Here is a 27,976-nt window from a genome sequence, read left to right on the forward strand (position 1 = left end):
CTATTTGCCTATATTCCTTTATTACCACATGCCCAGACCATTATAAAAATCTTCTAATCCATTTTCATGCCTCCACTTCTCTTTCCTCTTCAATCCATCCTTCATACCACTTCCAGATTAATCTTCCTTTAACACAGGCATTATCAGGCCAATCCTCTTTTCAAAACCCTTTAATGACTCCCTATTGTCAAATGAATAAAGTTTAAACTCTTTATCCTGATACATATATATGTATATATATATATATATACACACAAATATACATATTCCAATACCATCTGGTATTTAAACACTTTTTATGTTTTATTTTGTTGTCTACACATACTATGTGCCCCAGCCAAATTAGTTTACTTCTTGTCCACCATGCAAGGAGAATGCCTTTCTTCCCCCCTCCCCACAATCTTTGTTTAGATCTGGTACATTCTCCCCTCATGCTACCCCTCCATGCCCAATAAAATTACACCAATCTTTTAAGGCCTGTCTCAAAACCAACTTGACCGTGAAAACTTCCTTGATCCCATAGTTGGAAGTGATCTGTCCCTGACTTTGGACCTCACATCACCCCAGACTGACAACAATTCAGATTTTGATCCATTCCACTTGCTAATTCACTATAGAATAACCCTGTATAATTTAAAGAAAAATCAGCTCCACTTCACCTCGACTCCATGTTCATCAACAACTGAGATATAGTTGGGATTTGTGTCATTAGGGTAAGATAGAAGGACATCATAATAAACCAACTCGGCAGAGTCCAGTCCAAATTTCTTCCACTGACTTTGGATTTGCTTTGCAAGAAGTAGGTTCTGCTTTGTTCCCGCCAGATGAGGAAGCTTTGTAAAAGAACTAAAATGAAACCAAAATACAGGTGAGGTGAGCGCTCTATCTTCATATGAAGAACTTATCATCATCCACACTGCAATGGTGGCTTACCTGAGCAAATAATTAAAGTCAATTTCTGCTTGTATCATTCTTTTTTTGGTCAAAGCCTGAAGCCAGACTTTTGTAGACATGCATGATCTTTAAAACATTTAGTTAAGTACTTAGTAAAATATTTAGTGCACTGCACTTTCAGACATGTTTCTAGAACTAGTCACCTACATTGGAGTCCAGCTCCAGTGAATAGTGAAAATGTTCACCAAAAGAATTCATAATCATGTCTGCAGCCTAAGTGTCTTCTGTAACAAGAGAAACACTTCTTACTGTCAATCAGGAAACAGATTTTTAAGAAAAAAATCTCTCAGAACTTGCCAAAATGTAGCCAGGCAATTTTGGGTTTGACTCACTGGTACAGTATTCACAGCAACGTTCTGGTATATTAAGTTTCAAGATGCAATAGAATTGTTTCAGGGCTGTGACCTCACAAAACTAATAAGATCTACATTGTCTAAGGCTGCTGTTGTTTAAAGAAACATTTTCAGGCCCTTGTTTTTGGATCACTGGTCCCTTCCTAAATAGGATTGTTTTGTCTCTCAGACAACCATTGGACAAAACAAAAGGGATATTTTGGATACCGTCTAGAGTAGAGGTTCCCAAACTTATGTGACCTACCGTTTTCTTTAAAAAAAATATTACTCAGTGCCCCCCTGGAAATCTTTCTTTAGCCCTTTAATGTTTTATTTTTTTATTTTGCATCATTTCAAAAAAAATTATAAAATGCATATTTTTTAAAATGATGCATCTTAAATTTAATAACTTTTAAATTTGTGTGTTTTTTCCTGGACTGAAATTTTAATGAAGTAATATTACATCATGTAATCATATAGTATCATATTGTAAACAAGTCATTATTTAAATAGATTTGTGCCAACGCATGCCAGACTTCCTGACAATGCCAGACTTGCCTGCCAACACTTGCTTGTTAGGACTTGTTGGCAGACTTGACCACTGATTAATTATAACTTGCATTATGTGTGTTTGTTTGGAAAATAATGAAATCAACTACGACTTTGTTACACAGGAAATGAAATATGTATGAAAGGTTTTTCAAAATTTTCTTATATTCTCTTCTTTCCTTATGCTTCCACCACCCCCTTATTTTTATTCAACACCTCCCAATTGCACACAAGGCTACTACTGCTCTCCCTATCCTCGAATTATTCTAGCACCCCCTAGGAGCCTGTATTGTTCACTTCGGAAACCTATGGTCTAGTGGAACAGAACAATTATAAGACATAAAAATACGATTTTTCAAAAAAATGTGTAAAAAAGTCTCACAGGTGACCTAACATTCACTTTTGATCTTAGATCAACTTTAAGCTGAATATAAAAAATATATTAAAATATAATATAAAAATATAATAAAAATATAAATATATTAAAAATCAATATAAAAAAAGAAAAAATTCCTAGCAATTAGAGTTAGCAAAAGTGGTTTAGACTGTGCTAAGTCTTATGTCTCAATGGTCTCCCCATCACTGTAAAGGTGAAGCAAAAGTGGGATGACCACTTTATGGTGACATTCTTGAGAAAATACTTCTTCAGGTTTTGGTTGCGCAAAAGTATCTTGGAGGTCTCTTCCACTCAGATCCTATGATTCTATTTGTCCTTGGAACATAATGTAATCTTCACTTTTTTCTAGCAAATGAGCTCCCTAATTGTGTTATTCTTGCTCCTGGAGAACAGGCTGCCTAGGCAACAAGGAGAGGTGGAAAGCAGGAGGAAAAGGCTGAGCTGATTTAGAATTAGCATCATGGTACATACATAATCCACAAAGTGGCTATTTTATATGTGGATAGCCAAGAGTTGATTATAGTTAAAATCAATTTCATGCCTATGAGAGAAACAAAAGCAAAGTACCTCAGTTATCATATTCAAAGATTAGATTTTTTTTTTGCTTTTCCATTATTAAAACTATGGCACACAAAATAATCAAAGTTACAGTGACAGTAGATTTAGCACAATAATATTGTCAGAACTAATAGATTTTCATAGTGGATTTTCACAGATTTTCCTTTAGTGAAAACAAAATTTTGACAAGAAGTTTGATTCTGTTTGATCCTTACCACAACCTTATGAGCCAAGCTTTGTTATTATTATTATTATTACCGTCCTATAGATGGGGAAATTGAGACATAACTCCAACCTGTATGCCCTTTCCACACCTAAGGATCTGAAGCAGGATTCAAAACCAGTACTTTCTGATTCCAAGCCCAATGCTCTATTCATAAAAACAGGCTGGGGAATGGAATGAGTACCTTTGAAGGAAAATTTGTATAAGGTATTCAACATGGTTAAGTGAAAGACACAAAGTTTTCCCATTAATTCAGTTAATGGAAAGGTAGGTTGGAACTTCCAGACTATGGAAGGCCTCAAATACCAGCCTAAGGGATTTGTATTTTATGTTCTAGGCAAGAAGGAACCACTGAAGATTTCTGAAGATTAATTTGGTTTCTGGGTAAAAAGATGAATTAGAGTGAGGGAAGGCACTAGGCAGGGAGAACAAAGGGGCTTATTATAATAGTCCAGATGAGAGAGTATGGGACTTCAAGTAGGATGGTGATATTATGAGTGGAAAAGAAGGCACAACTGTAATTACTGCTTCTGAGGTTAGTATTCACTCCCTACCAAGATACTGTGTGGCCCATATACTTGAAAAAGCTCATATAATTTGACAACTTTTAGAACATTAGCTTCTGCCAGCCTATGCCTTCTAATAGAATTCTGCTGGGGATGGGATACAAAATGGAAACAGCTAAGAAAATATAAACTTATTTGTGTTTGTTCACGAACACTAACAACTGGAAGATTAGGAAAGACCTCTTGTATGAGAAGACACCTAAACTGAGCCATGAAAGAGATCCAAAATTTCTGAGAGATGGAGATAACATGGAAGAACATTCCAAGCAGTCAGCATAAAATCTTGTAGGCAAGAATTAGATAGAGGGACAGCAAGTAGGCCATTTGGCTGGAACAGTGTGCCTGAGGGGAATTAAAATGCAATGTCTGAAAAGAAAGGTTGGACCAGATTCTGAAGTGCTTTAAGTGCCAAAGAGAGGCATTTGTATCCAGGGCTTGGGCGCTGATTTGAGGCCAATCTAACATAATCAAAGTACTAGCAGAGTCCTATAAGTACAAAGTTAGATCTTGGAACCAGAAACTCACAGGAGGTTAGAGAAAAATAGCAAAGATCACTGATAAAGCAATGAACCCACTAACATGGGAAGAGTTCGAGAGAAAATCAGCTTTAGAAACCCTAGTACAGGAAGAATGGAATGATTGGCTGAGTAACAAATTCAGTTTAAGGGTCAAGGGTTTATCACAATTTTAGTCATATACAGGATGAGGACAAGGGCTAGTGAATACAATTCAACACCTCTATAACTCTGTTTTTAGATCAGTCCTGGAAAATTGCTTTATCCATATGCTCTATCCCAGATCCATCAAATAGATTCCAAGTAGCTGGGAAGTATGGGGTGGGTTGAGGGCAGCAGCAATAGGTGTGACAATAGGTGATCAACTCAAGTCTCCTGATTGCTTAGGTCAAACCCCCTTCCACCCAGTCACTACTATCACTGTTCTCCCAGATAGTTTCTTGCTTTGTGCAAAGGTCAGAGTGTGGACTATCTCTCCCTCCTCTTGGGAGGCATTAAAATGTCCTCTATAGTCTTAGTGTCATCAACTAGCAAATGTGAGAACTGAAAGTTCATGGTATTCTATCTTCAAGGTGCAAAGAACATCAAAGGCATATTCCCTCAGGCTTTCTAAGAGTAATATTCTACTACATTTCTCTGCATTACTTCCCTGTCAGACTTATCCTTCATGTGGCCTGTTCTAGCCAGGTAGCAAAAGTTTCCTTTCCAGGGAAATTCACAACCCCTCCCTCCCCACCAACCATCTCCAGAAACTTAAATTTTAATGTCCATAGTGGGTAACTGCTATATTGCTTAATTGCCAGCCCATCTCAAGCTGAGCCCAAGACTCAGCTTGGGCTACTGACCAAAGAAGAGTGTTGTCTTACTTTCTAATCTCTGTATTTTGTAAACTCCCTCCCCTAACTCCTCTATAATAAATTTTACCTCATTTGGAGGGCTCAGGAATTAATTTCCAAAAACTTCCCATTCCAATTATCTTTTTGTGAATCTGTGAAGGATTCAGGGTTTTAAAGATTACACAACATGAGATTTACATTGTTTGCTCTTATGAATACCTTTTTTCAGTACTTTAAACTGTACCCTGCCCACCCAAGAATCCACAGTAATATATAAAATCCTGTAACATTATTCATAATCCATGGGCACACTCAAAATTAGCAATCTATAATCATCACTATGCATCAATCCTCAAATAAATGGGCATCTATGGAGACAATTCATACCCCACACCACCACCATCACCAACAATATACAATTATATAATGTTCCTTAGGCTCATGCTTCTCTTGGTTTTTACAAGAATCTGTCTTGACTCATGTACTATTACTGCAAAAAACTTAAACATCCCTTCTCTCTCTCACAACTCCCCCCTAAAACAGGTAAAAATTATTAACATGCATAAAAAGAACAGAAAAGAGACTCATATGAGCTGGTTTATCAAGAGAGTAATATCTGTGACCTCTTCCCACACTCTGAGGGCCAATTCCTCTTTTTAAAGGAAACAAACTCATGACAACAAAAGGGAAAATCTCAATAGCATTAGTGGAATTAAAGTCCTTGAAGAAGGCAGTATCCTTGTCTCACTACTTGTCAGCTTGCCTTAGTGAATCTGCTAATGAGTAATCTACTTAATCTGGTTCTTCCTAAGTATTTCAACTCCTGATCTTGCAGTCCCATGTACTGTATGGCAACACTGGAGTGTTATAGCTCCCAGAGCTCCTATCACATGGATAACAGTGCGCTCATGTTTTCTATATGACTTAACTTTCCCTAATTTCTGTCATGACCATATGAAAGTCCAATCCATTATCTTGGGTCTCTTAGCCTTCCAGGTGCTCTTTCTGCTCTCCTTTTTGCCTAGGGCACATGGTACTATGGAGTTTTTCAGCTTTTTATAGAGTACTCAGCTCTCTTCATAAATGTTTGAATCCTTTCCTAAAAGTTCACGAATGTTACATATACAAGAAGTATTCATAATCTTTCTGTGCCTTGTATATTAAAAGAAAAAATGCTGCCAACTCAAGATATCTAATTGGAGAAAAAAATATGTAGTGAACCTTTAGAGTATCTTGTTTTTCTAGAGCACAATTATAATGCATTTAAGAACGATGATATATGCGGCTTGAGCAAGAACCAGTTGCCTAGTGATCAGACTTTTGGAGTCTCAGAAAGGGGAAGAACTACAGATTCCCAAGACCAATATATCACTCAACTCAGAGACCAGATATACATCATTCCCAAGAACTCAACCCTGAAAAGGCCAGATAACAAATTAGAGTTCATTGTTGTCCATACCAAGCAGTTGAGGACTTTAGAGTTAACTCAACAAAAACAACTTCATAGAATGTCCAGAATTCTCAAAAGATGATATATGACAATGAAATGGTATCCACAGGGGAACTAGTTAGACTTCACATTCAACTGGACATGAGTCAGAGAACAGAGAGTCCCACAAAGGCCAGGTGAAACAGGGCAGCTAGTTCCACGAAATGGTTCACATGGAAATGATCTTGTTCAAAATCTGGATGAAAAGGAAGCCAAGTTTAGATATATACCTGGAGAATGTGGAAGATTGAAGACAATTAACTCAATATGAAGCATTTATGAAGGGGGATGAGTACCCTGTGTAAGAAACTGAAAAACTCTTTTTCCTTTGCAACATGGAGAAGTTAACTCTGGAGGAAATCTTTCTATCCAACGCAACATTTTTGGAGTTCCCAAAGGAACAGAGACCACCTAACATTGCTGGGCCTCCTAGGGGCAGAAGATATCCCTATTTGCTCTAGGCTTTCCATGAGTCCAAAACTGAGGCTGTGGGCTAATTACCACAGGATCATAGATTTAAAATTGGAAGGTACCTTACCTTAGAGATCATCTAGCCCACCCCCTATACTTAAAGAAACTAAAGCCCAGTGAGATAGTTAATTTCAAAATTTCACAAAACAGCAATGCTAGAATTGGAACCCAGATGTTCTGACTCCAAATCCATGCTCTTTTCACTCCACTCTGTCCAAGATTAGCTCTGACACAGAAAATGGAATTGGCAGTGTTCAGGAGTGTTTCTGTGAAAAAGAGTTTCCTGGAAAACACATAGGATGACCAGAATATTATATATAGATAGTTCTTGCTTTACTAGATTTGATTTGGATAAATTCAACTTTATGTAAAGAATTCTGAAAGAAATCAGAGTTCCAAAAAATCCCCATCTATGTTAAAGTTAACGTAAGGTACGATGCTCTCTCAGCTCTGTTGTGTCCCATCCCCCCAAAACTCCACCCCCTCAATACCTCTCCAAAAAATAAAAAAATAAAAAAAAACCTCCAAAAATAAGAATGGAGGGTGAGGAAGAGACTGTCATCACAGCGGTGACCCAATAGAATCTGCCCACCTGCCAGCACATCTGCCCATCTTCTATCACTCTTCACTCAGGTCTGATCCCTAGCTCCATATTCTCTTATCTGTGTACAGCCCCCAAGTGTCAGTCCCCTCTCCCTCATGTTCTTCCTTCTTGCTTCTCTGTCGCTAGAGCCCCCACATGTCCTTGAACCATGTGCCAGCCTCCCCCTCCGGGGGTGTGAGGAACCTTTCCTGCCTGCCCACCTCTCATCTTCCCTGCCCCACTTCTGCTGGCAAATTCAAATGACATAAAATCACCCTAAATAAAAAGTGGAGTATTTTCATCTTAGTAATACTGAGGAATGGCCCACTTACCAAGAACTGTCTGTAATGCTGTGGGGATTATAGGTAACGATGTCATGGAGCCTACAGGTATTTGCTAGACCAGGGCAATGTACTACATTTGAGAGAAGAGAGTGCATAAATAATACCATATATGTAAAGTATGTAGTTATTCATGTATTTCATGGATGATGGATGATATAACCACATGTAAATTATACATTACACACTGTAAATTATTATAGTCTATGTAAAGCCAATGTGGTTTTACATCAGTTACAAATTTCTGACTGGGGAAAAAGTGTAATTAAACTTAGCATTTAATTTTTGAAGGACTTGATTTACATGGCCCCAGAAAAAAAGACAAGGAATAGTAGACAAGTATGGAAAGGCAGAAGAGCCCCTTCAAACCTGAGAACTCAATGAAAATGGTGAGTAAATAGTAAGTACCCTGCCTGGAAGTTGAGAGATGAGGGGAGGGGTAGAAAAGGAGATATATTCATACTAAAGAGATCATGAGTAAAAAAAAAAATTGGGAGTCATTCAGGTAGGGTAAGTAGAATGCTATTTTATCTGTACAACTGAAGAGTTTGTTTGTGGCTCAATGTGTAAGACCCAATATGAACGCATAAAATAAATAGTTTGGAGCCATGGAAATCTCTGCAGATTGTGACTCAGTCCTTCAATTCCCAGAGGACATCTATGGCAGCTGAAATAGAGAATGACAGAATCACATAACATAAGAATCAGAACTTCAAAGACCATCTGGTCCAATACATACATGTAAATAATCTCTAGTATAACACACCTAACAAGTGCTAATTCAATCTCTACTTGGAGACCTTCAAGGAAGGGGAATTCCTCAGCTCTCAAGGTAGCACATGCCACTTTTGAATAGCTCTAAGTACTAAGAAGGTTTTTTTTTTTGGCTAGTATCAAGCTTAAATCAGCCTCTTTCCAACTTCTACCCATTATTCTTATTTCTGTCCTTTGGAACAACTGAGAACAAATTCAATTCTTTCTCCACGTGACAAAGCTTTCAGATACTTGAAAGTGTATGCCATTTGGCATGTTCTTTGCTCTAGCCTAAACATATGAAGTTCCTTCATATGAGAAAGGCTCAAGGCTCTTCATTATGACATTCTCTGTCTTATCAACAAACTTCTTAAATCATGGCATCCATAACTTAATACAATATCCCAGATGAACTCTTACAAGGTAAGAATATAGTATCTCTATCACTGGGAGCTTTTAAATATAACCCAAGATTCAATTAGCAATTTTTGACTGCTATATTACATGACTGGCTCATAATGAACTTGCAGTTCAATAGTTTAGAACCATTCTGATTATAAGGTTGAAAGAGTTTCAGTATTGTTAGTCTCTCCTGGTCTAGGTGCTCAAGAACTAATACCACCTCCTAGAGAATGATCAAATGCATTTGTAGAAGGAAAAGTGAAATGAAATAAACAACTAGGAGGCAGAATCTTAATAAGTGATCTCTTCTCCTTACCCTCCAGTGGAATCTACACCAAAGCAGAGGAATGGCACTAGTCTCTATTAGGATAGGGAAGGAAAAGCAACATAGTGGAATGAAGAAAGAAACTCTCTTGCCCCTCTCTGGGTTGCGTTACAGGACCTATGTTACTTATTCTATAGAAAGAAAAACTAAGTCATTGTTTGATGTCTTATAAGCCTGAGTCCTGGCAAGAAAAATTGATGACCACACTTTAGGACAATAGTATACATTGACATTATTACAATCTACCTAAGTGGGGCCTAAATTAGAAAAACAGGCAAGTCCTTTCTATCAAGAGGGTAACTTTGAGTTTTCAAGCCTAGGGGAGAGAGAGTCATCAACAGCAAAAGAAATAGGGAATTTGGGATGAGGAACAGGTTTGTTGGATTTGTGTTGTGGGGGCAGGGAGATGATGAGATCAATTTCAGGTGCTGGTGGGACATCTGGTTGGATATATCCCCTAGGAAGTTAGGGATAGAGGATTAGAATATAGGATTAGATAGATAGATAGATAGATAGATAGATAGATAGATAGATAGATAGATAGATAGATTTGAGAATACTTTCTACTAAAAAAAAAAAATGGGAGTAAATGAAATCACCGAGAGTATATAAAGATCAAAGACAGCAATCTGATAGACAATAGATAGGAAATGAGGCCATGGAGATGGAACAGTAGTTAGACAAGTAGGAGAACCAGGAGAAAAATATAAGAGAAAATATCAGAGAGGAGAGAATGGTCAACAGTCGCATGCCAAAGAAAAGTCTAGAAAAAAAGACAAAGAAAATGCATAGGATTTAAGCAATGACGAAGTTACTAGTGAGTTGCAAGAATTCAGTTTTAATTCAATTGTGAGAATGGAAACCATTTTCCAATGCAGTGGCACAATACTCAATAGAATGGAGTTACCAAATTATTTATAAGGATCCTTGAGGGCCACATCTTGACTTAGGAAACCACAAATTAATATTATCTATGTTGTACTATATTTTTGTTTAGTCTAAAATTATCCAATTATATTTTAGTCAGGTTCTAGCTGCACTATGGAGTGCTGCAGGTGCAATGGATCCAACCTGATATCCTTGTTCCAAGAGACTGAGTAAAGCTAAGTAAGTGGAAGTATCAAGTATAAATAGACTACTCTAAAACTTTAGTAATGAAGTGGAGGGACAAAGGATAATGATTTAAAGTAATAGTAGGGTCACGAGAAGGGAGTTTTTTATTGTCATAAGAATCACATATGCTTATAAGCATCAAGGAAGATGATATAGAAAAACTGAATGGGAGTGTGACAAGATCCCATAAAAGATAGAAATGAGTGGAATAGGGGACTGTAACCAATGGGAGTGGTATTCCATACTCTGAGACTACAAAAATTCAATTTTGAGTCACTGAGAATGATAGATGAAGGAACTCACAACAGATAGTATCAGTATTCTCAGTAAATTAAGAATGGGATTTATCTGTTTAAAGAGGGGTAGTGGGGTAGAGTTAGGCCTTTGAGGAGAGAAGAGAATGGCTGCTGCAGAAAGCATGATATGGAATCACACAGTGATAAATAAAAGACAACTTTATATAAAATTTAAAAATTTTTACATGAATAAAATAAAAAGTAGAATTAGAAGAGAAGATGTAGAGTGGGAAAATACTTGCATCAAACAGAACTGATAAAAATCTGATAACCTAGAATATATAGGGTCTTGACATGATATAAATGTATATACATCATGAGTCATTCCTCAAGAGATAAGTAATCAATCCACAAGCATTTAGTGCATATTCGTTCACTTTCTACCAGGCAACTGTGCTAGGTGCTAGAGATACAAATACAACCAAACAGTCTCTACAGTCAAAGAAATTACATGCTAGCTCAACTCACTCTCTGAACTCCACACCTCTTTTCCAGTAGTAGCCCTGCCTCCCTTCAAGATGCCTCTGCCCTCGGTCCTGCCTTCTTGATTGGTGAATCTCTAGCCCAGACAACCACTTCACAATGGGCCCCATTCATCATTCATCTTTTTGCCCACCTCAACTCATTCTATAAATCCTCAACAGCAGCCAGTACACTCCCAGCCCTTTCCTGTTCATCTTTATCTTTTTTTCTCTCCTAATTAGAATGTAAACTCGCTGAAGCTAGAGACTCTATTGTTTACTTGTATTTGTATCCCCCCCAGCATTTAGCATGAGTGATGGCTGGAACAATGCAAGTGATTAATAAAATATCTTATTTATCTCTTCTCACAGAGGAAACAACAGATACAAAGGACACTAACAAACTGAAATTTTTAAAAGAAGAAATCCAAATTATAAATGACCGTATGAAAACATGTTCCAAATCACTATTAGCAGGAGAAACATAAACACCTCTAAGTTTTAATAAACACCTCTGAGGTATCACCTCACACCATGCAAATTAACAAACATGACCAAAAGAGGAAATGATTGGTGTTAGAGAGGCTATGGGAACACAGGCACCTTAATCCAATATAGATAAAGAAGCTGTGAAATGGTGCAACCATTCTATATGACAGTATGGAATTATGCAAGAAAAGAGACTAAACGTTCCATATCATTTGATTCAGCAAGCCCAGTGGTAGGCATATAAGAAAGCCAAAGAAAGAAACAGAAAAAATTACATATAACAAATCATGCGAAGCAGAGCCCTTTGTGGTATCAAAAAATTGAAAAAAGATGTCAATCAGAGAAAGACTGAAAAAAATTATGTAATATAGATGGAATGAGATATTATTATAAATGAAAAATATGAGGAACTCTGAGCAACATAGGGAAAACTGGGAAAAACTTTGTGAAATGATGCAAAGAAAAATAAATACGATCAAGAGAACAATAATATACATAGTGACTACAACAATGTAAAATTTTTAAAATGCCTTAAGGAAGTTTAAAGGAACTGAATAATCAATGGTCTTGGAGAACAGATAAATAATCTCACTGGAGAAGGGAGATAGGGGAGGAGGGACACAATTAAGACGGAATATTGTGTACACATACATGAGATATAGATGTTTTTGTGCAATTGTTTTGTCCCAAGGAAGGATGGTAGAAATAACTTTTATTAAAGACAAAAAATGGCAACCCAGTTAGGGTTAAATCACATGACTTTGTAGTGGAGTTGACTAGTCAGATCAGTTTCATGACTTCTTCCAAAAGGAATCTGCAGCTTGAGAACAGAAGCAAAGAATGCAGCAAAATATGTAGTGTTAAGATATGAAGCAAAGCACGTAGTTAGAAGAATGGAAGGGCAAGGAAGTCAAATGACCTCGTTATCCAAGAACCAGGCAGATGAAAGCAAGTGAGAGCAAAAACAAACAAGTTTCAAGGTGTGGAAGGAGGAAGGAAGGGGGAAGAAAGGAGAACTCAGGACAGATGGTCTCAATCTGCTAAGTAAAAGAAGTGGGGTAGAATTGGGGTGGAAGATAAATGCTTAAGGAAACAGGAGGTCTGGAAAAGCCATGGTGGAAAATATGAAATCATGTCTATCAGAAATAATGAAAAGGATTGCATACAGTGCTGAGGAACCAGCTGAATTCCACAATTTACTCTGTCTTGAGTTATCCTGAGATTAAAATTCTGCAGAAAGCATTTAACATATTTTAAGCAAACTAAATACAAATAATTCTAAGGATAAAGAGATGCCATATTTGTCCAATGATTCCTTCCAAATCTAAGGTTTGTAAGCTCTCAAATATTCTCTGAATTTTCCTTTAGGCATTCTAATATTAGCAACAGACAGTCACATAAATGTTTATTTAGAACATAATCAAGATAAAAAAATATTTTTACAGTTATTTGTTCAGAATGCTTTGGAGTTAAGAGGTTTGATTTGTTAAAAGAAAACTAAGTTCAATTCAATTCAACTATTTTTTTATTGTCTCCCTCATACAAAGTACAATGCTAGATGTTACATATTGTGTACTCAAGATTATAAATCATTAAGTAAATTAAGTCAAATCATATAAAGTACTGTGCTAGATGCTAGATATTGTGTACTCGATTATAAATCATTAAGTAAATTAAATCAAATTGCCCACAAACAGTTTGCTATGGCTATCTCATATCCCCAAGTCTAGAAAGTTATTGGTAAAATTAAGGAAATGTTTTATATATATATATATGCCTTTGTATATGAAATAGCCAAGTAGCACACTAAATAGTCATTTTTACATGTTCATTTGCAATGCCACATGTAAGACCCGGCTGAGAATAACTTCTTCATAACTCAAAAGTCACTGAAAGTTACAATTAATGGGTGATTAGATTTAGCAAATCTAATCAATATTCAGCCCCATTAGATTTGATCACATGAAAATAGTCACAAAGAACCAGCTTCCATATGTACTATCCTTAAAGGGTTACAAAAGTTTTAGCCAAAAAAAAAAAAAAGCCATGAAAGGAAAAGTAATCTCCTAAAATGAACAACAGAAATAAGTATTGATCATATTTTTGATAAAAATATCTATAATTTTTCATAATAACAAAACAATGGGCATACAGTTGATCCACATTCAAATCTGGATTCCTCCCCATTCCCATCCTATAATAATCATGGGCTTGCACAGATCAATCTATACTCCCACCCTGTGAATAACACTCCTATCTGCAAGGTAAGTTAAGGATTCAGTTTGCTGCCTGAAAGAAATCCAATCCAATTATTCCTCTGACTTCTTTTTTAGATTCATCAATCATATGCATTTTACTGGTTCCTAATGATGAAAAGACTTAATAAAATACTTTATTCAACTAAAAGAGTGAAAGTTAAAAGAGTAGATACCACAGACCTCCAGTTAAGAGAACAAAGTTAATTATAACTCTATTAGGTGAGACTTTGCCTTAAACAGCAAGGTGCATGTTTTCATTGCAAGATGGGGGAAGGGAAGAATTAGAAAAACTTGCAGTATTCAAAGGGATTAACAATTTATTATAGGTGCAAAGCCTTTGGCTTCTACAACCTAATAAGTAAATCATTTCAAATTACTTAAGGAAAACAAGTTCTCAAATATGCTATAATTATTAATAATTGGTATTTATATGATGTTTTAAAGTTTGCAAAGTATTCTACATACATCTCATTTCATCCCTACAACTGTGGAAGACACAATAAGAAATTACAGTGTAGTAGTCAAGCTACTGGTTCTAGACTCTAAGGACCAGCATTTTGTCACCCATGTGACTTTGGATAAATCACTTAACCTCAGTATCCTTATCTACAAAATGAGGGGATTGTACTAGATGAATTCTAAGGTCCCTTCCAGTTCTAAATCTATGGTCCATTAGGTAAATATCCCAAGTATCCCATTTTATGGATGAGAAAAACTGAGCCCTAAAATGATCATGTACTTTGCCTATAGTCAGTCACACAGCTTGCCCATCGTGTCAACCAGAGGGAACTGACTTCTAACCTCTGGGTGGCCAGAGCAAGCTAGAGATAGGAGAGGCAGGAGACAAAGAGAAGTTTGAAAGAGAGGAAAACAGTTTGCAAGCAAGGGACATGATGTAGACACATGTACTGGGAACCAGGACTGAGGCAGTGTGAGGAGATCTCAATACTTATACTTGACTTTGCAGTGAGTTGTAGCCCTCATTATGAGGGCGTAATAGCAACAATGTGAAAAGTTTGGTTCATAGTAAGGCTTCATGACCAGAACATGGATACTGTAGGTACTTCTCCAACACCTCAAAGCAATACCATAACTATATGAAACAATTCTAGGATTTTACTGCCGATAAGATCATCCAAGCGGTAAGTGGGTAAGTGGGTGAGAGGATTGTTCTTATGCCAAGCTCAGGGCACAAAACCTGCTTGCTGGGTCTTAGTTCTGAAAGACTGACACTGGTCACACAGCTGGTAAGAGGCAGAGTCAAGACCTGAAGCCAGGTCATCTAACTCCAAATCTAGCACCCTATCTACTCTGCCAAAATTGAAATTTTAGCATACTTCCAATGTTGCCTCAGATGCCTCTAACGCATATTCTTTTAAAGGTATGAAATAGAAAACAAAAAATAGGCTTACCGGAGAAACTGTCTAATGTTTTCTGCCTTCATTTCAGATACCAGTTTCGACCTTTCATTTTGGTAAGTAAGCACTGGAGTGACTATTTCTTTGACAGGTTTAATAAACCAGCCTGAAAAACATCGCCATAACAACTTGTTACTCCCTCAAAAACTAGCAGTTGAATTTATATTAACACCAGAAGACCTGGAGAACTGGCCTGCTCCATGAAAATAATCTTTTCCTACTAAATGCATGCAAATTTGTTAGTCATGTCAAATATTTTAATCCATTTCTGAACATTTTATATCCCAAAGAATTGAGGGTTATTTTAGTTGAAAAGCATGTTTGTTTTATTGCTGGTGATGCAGCATTCCTAAGTCTGGGAAATTCTTTTTCATACCAGTGAAAAGTGACCAGCAACGACAAATGAAATCCCTCAGGACTGTAGAAGGATAGTAACTGTTTAGACTCCTAGAAAAATACTAACATACATGCATCACAGACAAATCTGTGCTGAATGAACTGAGTAAAATCAGATCCAGATAAGTCTAAAACATGTCAAGTTGTTGGGGACAGGAGTTGGACCTGTAATTATATTGTTATAGGGAACTCTTTCTGATTAAGAAACTCCCTCTACCAATAATTGGCATGCACCTTCTCAGCAACTCAGTTTCAGTCAGTTTCTGGCTCAGGGTCTGCAGGTATGAGTCAAGGCAAGACTCCAGCCCAAGATTCCTTGAATTGGCTCTTTAGTCACTATACTTCACTGTTACTCTAATTTAATGTTGTTGCTCTCTATGTAATATCTTCTATACTAGTGACTTTCCAAATGCTACGTGGCCTAGAATTCAGATTTCAAATCCTTTCTTTCCCTTCATCCTCACTCTATCCCCAGCTATCCACACAATTTATTTATCAGTCCTGTAGTTTATTACTTCTTGGAAGGGAACTTGCATAGTCCAAGAAATTCCTAAGAATTAACGAGAATGTGAAATTAGATTTGACTTAAATTTACAATTGACTCAACATTAAATTAACAATTAACCCATTTTCTGAAAAACACAGAAAAGGAACGAGCTGTCCAGAAAAAAACAATTATCTCTCTCCCTCTTGGACTTCGTGCTCTAAACAACATGAAAAGAAAAGTAGAAGAAACTCTCTGGGTTAGAAGTCCCTCTGGTTCAGATCCTTCCCATACTTAATATCATCTCTTCAGCGTCGTGGGATGGGGGACAGGAAGGAAGTAGAATGTGAGGAGGAGGATTCTAAAGGTTCAGAACTTGCTCGCTATAAAACGTCTCTCTGCCCTGCTCACAGCCACCAACAAGAGAGTCTTCCAGGGCCCACCAAAGAAGTAGCTTTCTAAAGTTCGGCTTGGAGAATGGGACGGGGAACCTGGGGAGGGAAGGGTTCGGTACTTACCCACCATAAATCCCGATAGGAAAAACATCAGCAGGGCAGTCAGACACACCCAGGTGTACAGCATGACCTTGGTTTTAGCCATGGCTCTAACTGGGCTGCGCTTTCCACTCCACGGGGCTATGTGGGTATCCTCGCTGTGCATGAGAGCAGACAGGCAGTTCGTTAGTTCATATTCTGTCCCCGTGAACAGAGATGCACTTGATGACCAGAAGGGAACTTAAGAGACCTGCAGACCTTCCTGGGCGGTCCCTCCCCCCTCCCCAACACTCACCCACCCCTCACACACATTGAAAGGTCGTCAAATAATCAAAATTCTGGGTATTCGCCAAAGGCCAGGAGGCCCAGCCAATGAGAGAATGGGAATCCAGAACTGGGAAAGGCCAGCACACATTTTTTCGGACCGGCAGAAAGCATTGCACTCCGTTGACCCCACTGTGAACCCCTAAGCCTCGCCTAACCACAGAGTCACCAATGAGAGTGGCTGGGCGGCTTCAGGAGAGGCTTTGGTCCCGCCCTGCTTGGCACTTATTACTCGTCCTCGCTGGCCCCTGGATCAATCAGCTACAGGACTGATGGATTTTGTTGTCCTGCTATTATTACTTTGTAGTGGGTGATGCTGAAAGACAGACTAGAGTTTAAAAACAAACAAAAACAACGACAAAAACAAGGCATCTTATTCGGACTGTGCTACATAACTAGCAGTAATCCAGGTCAAGTCACGAAGCATAGAGTGTGGAATTTGCAGTCCCAGAACCTGAACTCTGTTCTCCCACTTACTATCTCTATGTCCTACCATTCTGTGGACAAGTAGAAATGTCGGAGTTGAACCGAAGCCCTCTAGTCTTTCGTTTAATGAGCGTTCATCTCTTGGTGACTCAGTTTCCATATTTGTGAAATGGGAATAATTGTTGCACTAGCCACCTCATAGAACTATTCTTAAGGATCGAATGAAATATTTGTGAAGAGTTAGTAAGTAATAAAAATTTCTATATAAATGTCAGCTTCTATTATCTGCACACATCCCCATTTCCAACATCTGGTTTGGGGTTGGGATGCATCGTTATGGACTGATTACTGCCCAATTTAAATTTTTGAATAATTATGTAAGGATGTTTGAGGACATAGAAAAGCATTTTGAAAGTACTTTGGTAATGACAACTCTCTGGAAATCTAGGTAGTCCCAAGGAATGGTCATGTAAAACTTATTTGCTTCTGTCTCCTCAATTCAATTCCACAAACATTGATTTATTAAGCTCCTCTTATGTAATGAGAGCTGGTCTTGGAATCTCGAAGACCTGTGACAACTAAGGTGACATTTAATCCCTCTGTACTCAACACTGGTGAAATCACTATACATAATGTGTAAGGGCTCCTTGTGTCATTGCCACCTAGCTTTCACAATCACATACCTTAAGTGACCTTATCCCCAATGACTGGTGCCCAGAAGCAGAAAAGACTTTTATTTTCATTTGCAAAACAAAGGGATTGGACTTGAATGATATCTAAGGTCTTTCCCAGATCTAAAGCTTATGATCTTTTAATCTTCTGATATTCATAAATCCTCAAGTTTTTGAATGAATGAGGGAGAAAAAAATTATCGTTTACTCTATGCTTAACAATGTGTTAAATGCCAAAGATACAAATACAAAAGCCAGATAAGTCCCTGCCCTCAAGAAGTTTAAAACAAATGAGTGTGGCTATGGTCCAATAAAGCTTTGCTTATGGAACTGAAATTTGAATTTCATATAATTTTCACACTTCATAAAATATTATTCAATCATTTAAAAATATGAAAACCATTCTTAGCTCACAGGCTGTACAAAACAGGTGGCAGGCTGGCCCATAGGACATAGTTTACAACGATGAGACATTTAAGGAAGCAGTTGCCAGGGAGAGATGTTTTTTGATTTGGGAAGTCAAGATGATGACGTATTGAACGGAAAGAAAGGTGAATGACACCCGTTCCAGTAATGATAGTAGTATTTATTTGGTTATTGTTCCCAGGGTAAATGATGAAAAGGGAATGCAAATAAAGATATACACAGCTGAAGAGTGGATGGCAAGAACACGATCGAGGTGGAACGCGAAAGATGCCTTTGGCAGCCAGCTAGATTATTATGAGTCAATATGATTTCTGACTCAGGCACTCACCAATCAGGAAAGCCTTTAAAAACTAGGGCAGCAGTTCCAGATCTGAGTGGTCTAAGGCCTCCAGGGCATGGTGCCTGGACATCTGATGGCTTTCAGAATGCACTGGAAGAATCCTTGACAAGAAGATCCTTATACCACGAACTTTTCCAGTCATATTTTACAAGCTTCTCCAACCATCTTATATTTCCAAATATTTGCAATCTTAGGTTTTGTATTTATGGATTAGATTTTCCTCTAAATTATTTAGAATGTGTTAAACCTCATCAGAAGTTTCCAAAAACAAAATGTAATGGTTCATGTTCCCTCTCCACCAACACCAAAGCTAACTATGCACCTAGAACAAACTCTTTACTGTATTTTAAAAGTATAACAAAGGCAAAAATCAGTATAATGATTTATAAGTTTTAGTGCCTTCCCTCTGTTAATTATTTCCTATTTATCCTGAATATATCTTGTTAGTATATATTTGTTTGCATGTTGTCTCCTCCCTAAGATTGCGACCTCTGACTCTCTTTGTATCCCCACGTTTAGTACAGTACCTGCCTGACACATAGTAGGTATTTGTTGTTGTTGTTGTGTTTGTCCTTCTTGAAAGAGGAACATGACATCGAGATGATGACATGACTTGCAGTAGACTTTGATTTGAGTGAGAGAGGGCTGTGCAAGGTCACCAGCTTCACTTTCTCCTCCAGGGCCATCAAGAAGACTGGAGATGGCCCAAGATGCAATGTGGGTCCTTGGCAGTTTTAGGCCAAGGTCTTATCAGATTCTCACTATGAGTAACATAAACCCATTCAATGAATAGGCCTCTTTAAGTAGTTACTCTAGGGATAGCCCCTTTTAAGAAAAGAAAAATAACAAAGAAAAAAAAAATCAAACTAGGAGGGGAAGACCCTCAGGGTCCTGGGTAAAAGAGAAACAGTTACTATTTAGCAATTACATTCACTCCGTGCTAGGTGGGTGGGGACCTGGTGTCCAATCTGAGCTCCAGAGTGAATTGTGCTTAAGGCTTGTTCTTTGAGCAAGAAATGTAGTCAGTAAACCCAAAGGAGAAAAGGCAGCTTTTGGCCATGGAGGAGGTAGAGGATGAGAGGGGCGGGGAGGAGAGGGAATGGGAGGAAAGGGAAGGGGAGGGGAGGAGAGGGGAGGCATTTAATGTTTATTGATTGGTTATATCTAATTCTGAGTGTACTTGTCAGAAGGAGAGGGTGATCCTCAGTGTCAAAGGCTACAGGAAGAAGCATGAGAATTGAGGAAAGGCCGTTTGATTTGGCAAATAGATCAAGTGACTTTGTAGATAGCAGTAGTGGTAAAATGATAAGGTTTGAAGCCAGATTGTAAGGGGTTATGAAGGAAGTGAAATGATTGAAAGTAGAGGCTTTATTGACCTCCAATCAGACCAAAATGGAAAGAATTACTCTCCAAGAGGATCTTAGGATCTCTGCACTGAAGAATTTCCCAACATGGGCAAATGGAATAATTTTACTCTTCCTACTTAGCCTTTCAAATACTTGAAGATAGCTATTATGTTCCCCTCCTTAGTAATTTTATTTCCAGGCTAGATATTCCCAAACTGTTCATTCATCTTTTATATGATATGACCTCAAAGCTTTTCACCATTCTGGTCATTCTTTTTAGCATATCCTCTAGCTTATCAGTAACCATCTTAAAATGTGGCACCCAGAATTAGCACAATATTGACCAGATCAAAGCACAATATTATATTATTATCTCTTTTATGCTGGACATTATGCTTCTGTAAGTAGTGCCTTAGACTGAGTCCTGGTCATAGAATCTCAAAAGTGGAAAAGATCACAGGAATTATTAGAGAAGGGGATAGTCTGCTAAAATTCTTGTATTCAGTTTGACTGAGCATCAAAATTGAGAAACAATGCATGACTAAATAAATGTCCTTTCCCAAAGATGCAAATATTTGCATACTACCTTCAATAGTATATACATCAAATATAAATTGTTTTATTATTTTTTTAAAAAACTGACTATATATGAGCTGGAGAATAAAAAAGATCTTGGAAAGTAAGGAAGAATATAATAAGCAAAAACAATGTAGACTTAGAATGTACACTGTAGCATAAATCTTGGATTCACATTAGATTGACTTTTCCCTTTGTCATTCACTGGAGTATTTTGTTTTTGTGTATCATTAGCTTGATGCTTAATGGAATCTGGAGTGTTAAATGGTTTTGGAAACAGTGTTTTAAATGAATATATGAGCACACAAACTGATCAGAATGTGTAATTCAGTGACTAATATTTCTTTAAAAATAGAGGAGAGTGGCTAAACAAATTGTAATATAAGATTGTGATGGAAAACTACTGTGCTACATATATATATATATATATACATATATATATATGTTAGGAAATGGTGAGCTCAATGAAAAACATGGAAAAACTTGCATGAAATAATGAAAAGGAAAATGAGCAGGACCAAGAGAATAACAATAACTGCAATAGTGTTCAAAAAACAACCATGAACAACTGAACTATCTGAGTATTATAAACACTCAAGTTACAAATACAAAGGACCTATAAAGGAAGATGCTACACCGCCTCCAGAGAAAGAACTGAGATATAGAAGTATGCATGGTGTGGTTTTACATACCTACACACATCCATATACACACATGTATGCATGTGTGTGTGAAATGGTGATCTTTCCTAGTTTGGGGTAGAGAGGGAGGGGGAAAGACAGTTTGGAACTTTAAAGCATAACAAAAAATAAATTTTAAAAATGAATAGAGATTGGCAGCTGGGAAGAAATCACATTCATAATCAGACTGTAACTTGGACTGTTTTTTTAGCTCTTCTTTAAATGCACTAGAATAGTTGAGTGCAACATGTTTATCTAGAAGTTTCATAATGAATCTTCAAGTTAAAATTTATAGCCTGCTTCATAAATTACAGTCTAAAAAACAAGATAATAACTTAGAATCATTTTGGAAGAGAAGCCACTGTTTTGTTTTTTCTGTTGTTGTTTTTGATTTTCTTAAAAAGTTACCATGTTGTAGCGGACCACTGGCCTGCTGTCACAATCAGGGAGACTTGTTTCAAGTCCTGTCTCGGATACATACTATGGTGTGACCATAGGAAGATCGTTTAAACTCTCAGTTCTACAGGCAACTTGCCAACTCTCTAACATTATAATTGGCAGAAGAATTACTCATCTGCATTGGTGAATAAAATTTCACATTAGAAGCTCCCTATGTGATTGAAATAACTTCTAAACCACTTTGATACACACAAAAATAATAAGATAAATTTACCTTTTTTGTGACTGAGTTTAATTATGTATATGAATATGTATATGTAAATATGCACTTCTTTAGTATGTTATGTTAAGAAAGGCTTAGCTCTCAAACACTAAATTCTCAAACCTTTTGACCCCTGTCGATAAAATTAACTAAGCACATTACTTCAATAGCACCTAATGTCAGGTGCTGCAGGAAAGCAGACTTGGTAAACTTCTTACAGTTAAATTAATATGGGATATGAATAGTTGACAGCATCCTTAAAGAAATCAAATTGTTGTGCTAATACTTCAGTTAGCCACAACTCCTTATTTATCAGGAACTCGGGCTAGAACTGGAAAATAGGTGAATACCTCTGAAAAGGCAAAATAGATAATACAAACTCTTTCCATTATAAAATTTAGTAGTTGCACTTTTTAGGAGAGTATTTCTGAACTGAAGGTTCATAGCAAACTTTTATAATTCTCAAAGCACTAAATAAAAATCAGTTGATAGTGGGGGTGATGTCATAGATAGAGAGTTGACCTCAAATCCAGGAGAGCTGGGTTCACCATCCCACCTCTGATACTTAATGACTGTGTGACCCGCCCTAGACAAGTCACATAACTTCTTTACTCCAGGTAACTGGATAAAACTATTAAAAATTGCAGAACAACGCAAGCCTGTATTAGTTGAAGAAATTTCCTTATCTGGCACTTCCCTCTACCAATGAAATCAGAGGTCCAGTTCCTATCTCCTATTATCATACACTGCGAATTTAATGTCTATGTACATTGTTAAAGCTTCAACAAACAGTGGTTTAGATAAATAATTCCTTTGACATTTCCTAACTACATTTTTCTCTACTTTTCCTTTCAGTCTAAGTTTCATTTTGTCTTGAAGATTTAGATATTGATTGTTTTGTTGGATTTTTAAGGTTGAGAACATTTGAACTGACTATAAAAATATGAAGCCATAACCTGCTGACAGTTCTATGCCTCAAAATTCTCGTTACCTCTCTCTCTCTCCATTCCTCCCTCCCTCCCTTTCTCCCTCCCTCCCTCTCTCTCTCTCCCTCCTTCTCTCTCTATTTTTCTCTCTTTCTCTCTCTCAGCCTGTCTTTCTCTTTTTCTCTGTAATGTTTATAAACTCATATATATATGCCTGCATATGTTTGTTCATATCTACACATATATAATATGTATCACATATAAGTGGGCTCTTGTGTGTGTCTGTGTATGTATGTGTATGTGTGTGTTGCTGTGTGAATATGTGCTCTCAATAAGCTTATATTCCAATGGTTATATGTCGAACCCAGTATTCCATATATTATGCCTCACTGACTTTATACACACACAGAGATACTTTAAGATTTTACAAAGTTCTTTCCTAGCAATTATCCTGAGAGTCAGGTAATATGAATATTGTTTTCCACATTTTAATAAATGATCAAACTGAGATCCAGTGGAGATAAGCAATTAGAAAGCCCATGTTCACACAGTGATAGTTTTTAAATATCACAGTCAGTACTTGAACTCATGGTATTCTGACTTCAAGACCAACAACTTTCTTCATATTGAGTGAGATGAGGAGATTGTGAAGACTTTTCATAATAAAAATATGGGGAATATTGGATTTTCTAAATAAAATTTCTCTTCCATAAGGCCTCTCTCCCTGGATACCTGAGCAGGGCTTGTGGATGGTCAGTTGCCCCCCCCCCCCCCCCCCCAAATCCCCCCCAGCTACCAGCTTTCTTTGTGAAAGTGCTGTGGGCTGTAGCCAAAACTTGGAAGTTACTCAAATCTCCCCATTGTTTGTTGTTCTGTTGCCACATCAACACTACCAGCTCCTGCTTCTCCCCCTCTCCTCTTTTCTAAGGTCACATCAGCAGTTAAGTTAGATATTAGATGAGGTAGTTGTGTTCGGATATGTGAAGATTTCCTGGGGTTTGTCTAGTATTTCGCGCTTAGATGGTAAACCCGCCTCCCAGCCAATGGAGAGGTGGGATAGTGGGGAGGTGGGATTCTCTGCGTTAGGGTATAAAAATTGTGCTTCAGTTTCTGTAAGTTGCCTCCTTCCACCAGGTTCCCCCACCTGGTGGAAGGACGTCCCTTTCTCGAGAATTGTAATAAATCTTTTTCTTTCCGTTCTTATTGAGAAGTTTCTCTATTTATTTAAGATTTTGAGTAAGGGTCTTTTTATCCCACACAATATTATACAAAGTCAGCATGTGTGTACACACACACACACACACACACTAAAGCCTTAGTGCACTTTAAGTTATTAAAAACTTAAACACACATGTATAAAAAATGTCCCCAAAGTTTTAGGGCTTAAAGTATGCTAAGACTTTTGGGACATCCTATTCATAGATACATATGTGTGTGTATTTCACCAGCATCTATTAAGCACCAACAATATACAAGGTATAGGAGGGGTGAAGCATTTAAAGGTTCATTCTAATAATTTATGTAATTATATATTAATTATTTAAGTTGTAGATTTGTTTAGACTCCTCTTTTGACTACTCAACACTTACCCCATTATACTATGCCTTTGGAATATTGAATTTAGAGCTGGAAAAGACATTAGAGATCACGCAGTCACAGATTTAACGTTGGAAGGGGACCTTAGACATCATTTAATCCAAATCTTTATTTTACAGAAATAAAAGGAAGCTGCATCCCAGAGAGCTTAAGTCATTTGCCCAACATCATTGTGGGCAGGGATGAGTTTTAAATTCAGGTCCTCTAGTCTCCAAAATCACTGTTCTTTCTTTTATATCATACTCCCTCCCAGATTAGCTAGTCCTGTTCCTTCATTTTATAGATGAGAAGGAAAAAAAAGAGGTTTAAGCAGGTTGAATGGCTTGTCTATGTCTATGGTCACACAGATCAGAAACATCAGAGCTAATTACACACTCCAAGTCTCTTTACTCCTAATCTAAGCCTCTCACCAATTTGGCATGTATTACTTCTAAGCAGGACTTGTGTATAAACTTAGGAAGAGCATGTTAGGGAAGGAGATGGAGTACAACATGAATTAAATGGCAGTTTAACATTATTTATGTAATTTGCTTCTCCCCTTTTCCATCCATATTGTAGTAATTGACAGCTAGCCACTTAATCAAATGGATTTAAGATTATCTTCAGTTTTCCAGTTTCCCATTAAATTGAATCTTTGCAAGTTATCCCAGATTGTTACCTTAAAAGTGTGAAATGCCGATGTCTCATTAAAAAGTTTCTGCAATTGGTACCTTCACAATCCATAGTAAAAAAGAGCAGCTGTGTTCCCAATTTGCTGGCAATCCGTCTCTGGCCTTTTCGAACACAAATACTGGGAATATTTACAATTCCATTGGTAAGGGAAAGTTGTTTTCATAAGTACTTTCTAATTATTTACATCACAACAGAGACCTAATTTACCCTGCAAAGCTCTGCTTATTAAAAACAAAAACCCAACTCTATTAATTTATGCAAAACAATCCTTATTCTCTTCAAAGACTTATTTGTCCCCATTAGCTCCCACTTCTTGAGAAATTTTTACCACTGGGAAATTTACTTAACAATAAAGCTTTTCAAGCACATTTGCTTTTCTAAGTGAGCCCCCAACCAGCACACCATTATTAGAATCTACAGCCCTCAACCTTCCTCCCCACCCCACCCCCTAGAGTTCAGATTAAGTTAATATAACCTACCAGTTTTGTTTCTCTCTGAGGCTAGAAGAGAGAACTCTTCGGTGCAGTCTTATCTTCTCTTAGTTCATGGGAAAATTTGTATGCCCCAAATGTAGTATAGAGATAATAAAATATTTTAGAAAAGATCTTTAAAAACTCCTGTTGACATAGAAGAGAAATAATGATGTTTGGAGAGATAAAATGTAGGATGTAGGTTAAACATACAGACTCACCAGCTGTAGTGTCATACATAGAGTGTCTAGGTTTCATGTTGTCTTTAAAGGTGTTGTCCTCCAGATGGCTGTTGTCACCTGAATACTTACTGGATAAGGGAGTTAGGCATTAGTGATGTCACAAGGTAGCATTGCTAGAAAAATAAAATTTGACTATTAGGGCAATTTGCTGATCTGATCATCCCAAATAGTAATGTTGGATTTTGGGTGAAGTTGGAAGCTTTTAACGTTCTATTTACCCAAGAATTTTAAAAAAGGAGATCCCAGTTGCACTTTACCATAGCTCCATATCATAATTCCATATCCCAAAGAATACAAGAAAATATGGGTTTCAAATTAGAAAAGAAAAATAACATATAACATTATTAGTATTGTACCAAAATGCATTTCAGTGGGAAAAAAATAATTCTAGCTTTAGAGTCAAAGGATTTGGGATTTGATCCCAGCTGTACCTGGACAACTTTGAAGAAGTTACTTCAACTTTCTATCTGTAAAATGAAAGAACTGGAAAAGATAAACTCTAAGGTCCCTTCCAAGTTTAAGCTTATAGTTCATAGAATCCATATAGTCATACTTATGAGAGAGAGAGAGAGAGAGAGAGAGAGAGAGAGAGAGAGAGAGAGAGAGAGAGAGAGAGAGAGAGAATTCTCAAAAACTAAGTGAGGAAAGAAAGAGACCTTTAAAGAAAAAAGAAGACCATGATTGGATGATTTCTTTCTGATGTCACAATCCTCTAATCAACAATGGACACAGAGTCATTGAGATATACAAAGTAGAAAAAGCAGAGAGAAAAAATTCAAATGATGGCTGGAGTAATAGAATTTCCATTTGGAACACAAATATATTTTATCTGTTTGTGAATTAAGACTTTAAAGTTCACTCTCATATCTCTTATAGCACACCTACAAATTTTCAAATGAATTTTGAAAAAATTGATTTATTGAGCATCTACTAGCATGCCATTGTGCTAAGTGTTAGTTAATGTATTCAAAGAGGTACAAGATGTTTAAAATCCACATAGATAGGGAAACAGAGTACATGTGCATTAAATGTTAGCTAATAATGAAAGATAGTATCTGGTCAAATGAATGGTACAGACAATAATCACTATAGAAAGAATATTGTGGTCTGAAAGGTTTCATGGAAGAGGGAGATTTGAGTTAGAATTTGAAGGAGGTATAAAATTGGAAATAGGAGAATGCATTCTAGATGGAGGAATTGGCATGAGCTAAAGCTATATTCTTGACTGAAGGGCTCAAACATGTGGCCCACCCATGAGTGCCTGCTGAACCAGATTAAAATGTAATTTGTGAAGTATTTGGCAAAATAAAGACAAATACATACTATATATATATACATGTATGTATATATACATATATACATACATGTATATATATACATGTATATATAAATATAATGTTAATATGTGGTTTTCTAAGTCATTAAGAAGTGTCAGGAATTCTTAAGTAAGGTATAGTGGCCCCCATTTCTGTTTGAGCATCGCACTCTTCTTCTAGACAAATCTGAAAAAAATTTAAGCCAGATTATGCAGGGCCCCTTAATGCCAGACTAAGAAATTTGGAATTTTTATGGAAGGTAAAAAAAATTGAAAGTTACACTGTAGCTCTCTGCAATGCTAATGAGATTAAAGATCTTCCCCACCTAGTAATGAGCCTGCTTATTAAAAGGAGTTTGATTAGAGATTTGTAGGAAGTTCCACACCTTTTGTTAATGAGGCACTGGTTCTCAAGGGTTCTGATGACCTCTGACTCTGAAAATTTATAAATAGTCTGAGGTGATGTTTTACTTTGGGGTTAACTCATTAGAAGTGTTTGTTTGGCAACCGCTAAGGAGGCCTCGGTTTTGAAAATCCAGATGTTGGTGCTTCTGTCTCTGGTAACTGTATGTATGGTCAGACAGTTACCTGTCTGTTGATCT

The 27,976-nt window shown here is 37.1% G+C and overlaps 1 protein-coding gene across 15 annotated transcripts in view; it reads right to left on the minus strand.

Moving 5' to 3' along the window:
* Positions 1-26,099, minus strand: part of LOC140505428 (N-acetylated-alpha-linked acidic dipeptidase 2-like) — a 238,272-nt gene extending 212,173 nt beyond the window's left edge. For 10 of the 15 annotated variants that reach the window (XR_011967495.1, XR_011967494.1, XM_072611410.1 and 7 more), the window contains exons 1-5: positions 25,827-25,884; positions 25,334-25,465; positions 16,728-16,861; positions 15,324-15,435; positions 660-846 (exon numbers count right to left, since the gene is read on the minus strand). Coding sequence is in view for 13 of the 15 variants with exons in the window: in XM_072611410.1 (XP_072467511.1) it covers positions 660-846; positions 15,324-15,435; positions 16,728-16,861; positions 25,334-25,398 (498 nt within the window). In the remaining 2 variants the exon portion in view is untranslated. Of the gene's footprint in view, positions 1-659; positions 847-15,323; positions 15,436-16,727; positions 16,862-16,998; positions 17,175-17,196; positions 17,903-25,333; positions 25,466-25,826; positions 25,965-26,038 lie in introns of those variants that run through there. The other 5 variants (XM_072611414.1, XM_072611411.1, XM_072611416.1 and 2 more) reach the window with 5 other exon arrangements.
* Between the last annotated feature and the right edge of the window lie 1,877 nt (positions 26,100-27,976).

The sequence above is a fragment of the Notamacropus eugenii genome, chromosome 5 (assembly GCF_028372415.1).
Source record: "Notamacropus eugenii isolate mMacEug1 chromosome 5, mMacEug1.pri_v2, whole genome shotgun sequence".
Classification (NCBI taxonomy): Eukaryota; Metazoa; Chordata; class Mammalia; order Diprotodontia; family Macropodidae; genus Notamacropus; species Notamacropus eugenii.